At 60.6% G+C, this 6,000-nt stretch overlaps 1 protein-coding gene across 3 annotated transcripts in view; it reads left to right on the forward strand.

The window, feature by feature from the left end:
* CTBP2 (C-terminal binding protein 2) overlaps positions 1-6,000 on the forward strand; it is a 155,476-nt gene that overhangs the window by 139,665 nt on the left and 9,811 nt on the right. For all 3 annotated transcript variants that reach the window (XM_019654200.1, XM_019654198.1, XM_019654199.1), the window contains 2 exons: positions 2,521-2,675; positions 3,028-3,172. In XM_019654200.1, coding sequence (XP_019509745.1) covers positions 2,521-2,675; positions 3,028-3,172 — 300 coding nt within the window. The remainder of the gene's footprint in view (positions 1-2,520; positions 2,676-3,027; positions 3,173-6,000) is intronic.

Below are 6,000 nucleotides of genomic sequence, written 5' to 3' on the forward strand. Positions count from 1 at the left end.
ATCAGTGCTGGGGTCTCATGTGGCCCCCTGAGAGCCTGGTTCTCAGGACACGTGATTCCCACCCACTGTCACCACCCACCCCTGTCTGTGCTCAGCACCCTTCCCGGGTCCAGGCCCCTCTGAGCATACAACGCCCGTGGGTCTCATGGACCAGCCCCTGCTGTGTTCTCCTTGCCCAGCTCGGATGAGGGCAAAGGCTGGGCTTCGCCAAGGAGAAAAGCAGCCCAAGTCAGGGAGGGAGGCAATCACTAGGCAACCTGGAGTTTGTTTCCCAGGTAACGGGATGCATGCACTGACGCTGTGGATGGACAGCTTGTGGTGGCTCTAGGTGCCTGCCTGGTACCTGTCGTCATTTTCCTCTGTGGTTGCTTTTTAATTAACAACTTGGGTTTCTTATCATGCTGTGAACTCTGCAGACATTGTCCGATTAACCCTCCTGCCCACATCTCTGGGAGTCAGGTCCGGTGCTCCTCAGTCACCTTGTGGGAGGGACAGCCTGGAGCAAGCGAGCACATCTGCCCGCGCAGCCCAGCACCGCTAGTCCCACCGGAGCCCGACCCTGGGCTTCCCTCTGGGTGTGGGAGGGGAGGAGACTCTTGCGGGGAACGGGCCGTCTCACCATTTGCTTGGCAGAAGTAGGAGCTTCAGCGCGTGGACCCTGAGGTGACACCAGCTGCCCCTCCTTTCAGCTGCTTACTCCATCCAGCGAGATGCTTTGCACCCCGTGCCTCAGTTTCCTCGTTGTTAATGCAGATGCAGGTGTGAGGATGAAGTGCGAGGGCGGATTCCATGTGCAGTGCCTGCTCCCTCACTTCCCTGTCTGCAGGGTCAGGGGTCGGGGAGGTCTGGGGCCCTGCCTGAAGACACCCTGGGTCTGGGGGGGAACCTCCTCCTGTTTGCACACACCGCCTTGGCCTCTCATGGGCTGGACCTGCCATGGGGATCAAGGGCGGGTGGAGACTGGCGGTGGGTACGGGAGGTCCCCCCTGTGCCTGCCCAGCCCAGTCCAGAGGATGTTGGGGATCAGCTTCGGGCACTGGGGTCCTGGGGAGGCGGGAGGGGCTCAGCTGCCACTCACAGGGACTGGGATTGCTTGTGAGACCCAGCCCAGGATGGACACAGCCGCCCAGAGGTGGCCCTCACCACCCCGGCTAGGACGAAAGGCTTTTCTCTGCTCCATGTTCAAAGATGGTTGTCGCACGGGCTGCAGCTGTGGGTGGGAGCTGTCCAGGGCAGAAACCACCGTGCAGCGGGCATGTGGGCACCTCGGCGTGTGCCCTTTGAGTGGGAATGCAGCCGCAGCTCCAGACGGGGGTCGCCTCTCAGCTTCTTACTCAAGTGTGTGGCTAGCTGGGTAATGTGCCCTGGGGGTCGGATAGGGCCCTTACACACCAGGGGCCCAGTGGGCCCCACCCAGCGGCCATTTCAGGGCTGCCAGGACAGGAGCCCTTGGGGTGCTTCCAGGCTAAGAGGCCTGCCAGTATGTGAATTTGAAAGGAATGGTTGATTAGAGAAAATGCTGCTTTTCGGTGCAGAGGAGGAAGTGCCCGGGCTGGTATGTCTACCTGTGTGCACCTCGTGGCAGAGGGCAGACACTCCTGTCGCTCGGGTTGGAGGCATTGCTGCCACCTGTGCCTCCATCTGCAGGGACAGGTGTCCTTCGTCTCTGTCGGGCAGCAGCAAAGCAGGTCGTATGATCGCTCTGACTGGTCGCTGTACCTGATGAGCGTTGCTCACTCTGTGGTCCTTTGAGAAATTCTATGTTCTGTCTCGAGTCCCCAGCGAGTCTGCACGTGCACCTTCTCCACCACCCCGGCGGACTAGCCCAGGTGAGGGGCAGGGAGCCGTGCCCAGGGCTCTGGTTTCCACCAGAGGTTTCTTCAGGCCGCTCCCGCGGGGTTCAGACACCTTGACAAGGCCCTCCCATTTCATGTTACCCCCTCGTGTGTGTTTGGAAGGGCAGTGGTGCCTGGCAGGCACAGGGAGGCACAGCCTCGGTGCTTCAGCCTCGGGGGAGTTCGGAGTCTGACCCCCCCCCCCTTGTCCCCAAAGGACTCTGGGCCTGGGGGTGGTGGGGCAGCTCCCGTGCGGCCCTTCTGGCAGCGGCAATTGTGGACTTCAACAGATTCCACGTGGCGATGGAGTTAGCTCCACTGTGCTTCCTATTAGCCACGTGAGGTCGCTCATCGAGACCTGGGTCCCACCTGGACCCCACCCCCTCCAGGCCCAGCAGACAAGACAGCATGTTACCTTGCGCAGTCGAATGAACTGCACAGATGTCCCCACTCGGTCTCTTTGGCTTGTCCCAGAATCTCCCCTAATGGCTCCAAAGTGACCTGTGGGCTCCCTGTCAGCCTGGAGAGTGGGGAGGTTGCTGTGAAGACAGTGGGCGTCCTGCAGACCCGACAGGCATGTGGATGGGGTGGGCCAGGGGTCCTCACTGGGAACCCTGGCACGTGGAGGAGACCTGGCCCCTCATTGCACTGTCCCCGCCCACTGAGTCCTCCCCTTTCCTTGCAGGTATCCGCCCCCAGATCATGAACGGCCCCCTGCACCCCCGCCCCCTGGTGGCGCTGCTGGACGGCAGAGACTGCACCGTGGAGATGCCCATCCTGAAGGACCTGGCCACCGTGGCCTTCTGTGATGCACAGTCCACTCAGGAGATCCACGAGAAGGTGGGCCCCCGCCGCACAGGGCAAGGTCACCCCCAGGTCCGGTGGCAGCAGCTGGGCCTCAGGGAGCACATGCTGCTACATCTTGACACCTCCCTCCTGTCTTCCCGGGCTAGTCATTCCCACCGTCTGCCCAACGGTCACCTCTCGGGCCTCCCTGTCTCCCCCCCTCCCTCTACTGTGTCACCCAGAGTCACCAACAGGCCCCCAAAATGCACAGCCACAGGCCACCCACCTGGGGGACGCTGTCACACCAAGACCTTGTCCTCAGCCGGTCATTTCCCTCCCGGAACTCTTGGCTGCAGGCTCAGGGGTGATGGGGGCTCCGCCCTGTGCTCTGCCTGCCCCGTCGCAGGTTTTAAATGAAGCCGTCGGCGCCATGATGTACCACACCATCACCCTCACCAGGGAGGACCTGGAGAAGTTCAAGGCCCTGCGAGTGATCGTGCGGATAGGCAGCGGCTACGACAATGTCGACATCAAGGCTGCCGGGGAGCTGGGTGAGTGCGCGGCTGGCGGGGCTGGCGCACGTGGGGAGGACGAAGCCAGAGGTGCCCTGGCCCTTCCGTGCAGAGCAGACCATGGAGTGACCACACATTGGTGTGGTCCGGCCAGGACTCATCACCCTGAATGGTGCTGGGTACACAGCTCAGGGCTTCTGGGGTGGGCAGGCCCTGTCTATGGGTCTCCTCTGGTCCTGGGGAGCAGCCTTCTTCCCAAGGAACCTGCCCAGCTGGGCAGATGGACCTCCACCGGCCACCTCCTGCCCAGCCTTTGCCATTAGGACTTTCCAAAGAGAAGCAGAGGCCGCAGATGGGCACCCAAAGGCAGGTCTGATGCTTCCTGATGGTGCTGGGCGCTCTGCAAAGTCATTCTTGTCTGGGAATGTGGATGTGGCAGGTTGGGGTTGCTGCCACACTGTGGAACCCCGAAGCACAAGACAAGAGACTGTCATTTCCCCATAAGTCCTGGTCTTCCTCTCCCGTCCTGGAAGTGGGGAGCTCTGTGGCTCATGGCTCAGAAGATGTAACCTGGTTTTTCTGGTTCCCTGCTGGCCGGGCTCCATCATCTCAGCCCCCCTCGGGGGCGATTTGGCCATGCACAAGAGTTGAGGGGATCGTGTCAGCCTGCAGACGTGTACGGGGCCTGGGGAAGGGATGGCTCCCACCTCTGTCCCGAGCTTCTGCCTCCGGCCTCAGCCGCACTCTGAGCCCCTCTTTGTTGCAACAAAGAAAGCTGGGAGGACGTGAGTCCTTAGAAGCATATCTAATATAAACTAAAATTATCCATTTTTTCCTTGTGCTCTCAGAAGAGCTAAAATTCCAAGTTCAAGCAACGACCGAGAACATGGTTTAACACACCACAAGGGGTGTTCTCAGATGCGTGCCTGTTCACACGCCTTCCCGTTTCCACGACACGCCTGCCCCTCGCAAAACGGCTCCTGGCAACGCGTCGCGGGCGGTGTTCGTGTTCAGTTTCCTTGAGGGAAGCAGCCGCTTCCTTCCAGGGAGGGATGGGAGGGCCTCGGCCGCTTCTCCAAGCTCCCCACACACCTGTGCGCAGGTGGGAGGCCTTGGGGGGCAAGGGGGCTGTCCCCAGAGTCCTGTGGCCACAGAAGACAGCCAGGGCCTACAAATGTAAAAGGGACTTCAGCGGTGGCATTTTCGTTGATCCTGGTCCGATCTGGTAAGGGAGCTGCTCGAGACACCTGCTGGGCCGCTTTGAAGGGCAGTTTTCAAATGTGGGGCCGGAGAAGGAAAAGGGGCCTCCATCCAGCCGCCCTCTGTCTCCAGTGGCACTTCACAGGCATTCGATCAGCAGACCTTCTGTAATGAGGGCAGAGCAGCAGGCGGCTGCAGGCGTGCCCTCCTGAAAACGCTGAGGGGAACGGTCGTGTTGTGTTTCCGGGGGAGGGGGCAGTCCCTTTCCAGCACACACTGAAGCCCTTTCATGAAGCCTTCGGGGGCCCAGGGTGCCTCTCCCTCAGCCCAGACATGACGGGCGAGGCTCAGGGAACCAGCGTTTGACCTGCCTGTTGCAGGTGAGGATGGTACCAGGGACCAGTAGGGGGATTCTGCAGTGTCTCCCGACGACCAGGCGGCGACAGGCGGCGGCTGGAGGCCTCAGGAGCCGAGGGCCCAGGGCGGGGGGCAGAGCCCTCCCGTGCTGTCACTCGGGGCGCCTTCCTAGCAAGCTCAGTCATCTTGTTTCCAGTTCGGTCCAGTTCAGAAGGGGTTACTGCAAAGGGTGAGCGCTTTGACCAAGAAAAAGCTGTTGAGCTGTGCTGGGCACAGGCCTCGGGGTCTGTGGAGGCTGCCAGTCTTGCTGTGGGTACCAGAAGCTGGTCCTGCGGCGTTTGGAGAAGCCCCTGAAAGTGGACCACGCCCACTGACCTGAGGAATGGCCCCGAAAGTTCCACCTCAAGAGGGTGACCAAGACTGTTTCTGGGGGAAGGTGCGTTGCCACCTGGGCTGGATGGTCCCCCACGATGCCAGCGGCCTCTCCCCCCGTCCTTGGTACACCCCAAGCCCACATACACATTGGTCTCAGGCCCTTCGCACAGGCACTGGGCCAACAGAGCTAAATCCCAAGTTCCGGTGTGAAGGCTGAGATTCTCCCCCAGTGTCGTCTCAGCTCGTCACCCAGGGCGCAGCCAGACCTTGGGCCCAGCGGTTGACAGCTGCAGCAGTGTCCACGCTCAACTCTTCAGCTGCTGGACTTCTGCTTGGCTTCGGCCAGAACAAACTGAGCCCCTTGGAGGAATAAAAGGCGTCCTGCCTGCCCGAAGATCCTAAACCTCGAACATCTGCCTCCACCTGGGCCGACAGCAACACTGCTGTGGCTTCTGGTCCGGCCCGAACTCTGTGCCTGTTTGTGTCTAAGGAAGTGGGCCATTGTGGGCACTCCACCGACTCCCGGCAGGTCTGTCACCTCGATCTCATGAAGACACTTTTCTCCTGCCCAGTGGCTGTGACCAGGTGGGGCGGGGGCTTTCACACTTCTGAGCTGCCTGACAGCTGCTGGACAGGGGCCACTCAGCACAGTAGTTCCTGTTCCCATCCAGCACAGCCACAGTTGCCATGGCTGACTGTCCCACCCCCAGCTTAAGAAGATAGAAGAATGCAGAGCTGCCCTCCAGATGGCCTGGCCCTGCATCCCTGGCGGTCCCTCCTGTGGTCTCAAATCTGGGGTTTTTTTGTTTGTTTTTAAGATTTTTATTGGGGAATTGGGGGGATGAGAACAGACAAGTTGCTGTCCTTTTGTTCTTCAATCTAGTTGTGGAGGACGTTGCTTCACTGGCCCAAGTTGGCACCATCATTGTGCTCTT

The sequence above is a fragment of the Hipposideros armiger genome, unplaced genomic scaffold (assembly GCF_001890085.2).
Source record: "Hipposideros armiger isolate ML-2016 unplaced genomic scaffold, ASM189008v1 scaffold_216, whole genome shotgun sequence".
Taxonomy (NCBI): Eukaryota; Metazoa; Chordata; class Mammalia; order Chiroptera; family Hipposideridae; genus Hipposideros; species Hipposideros armiger.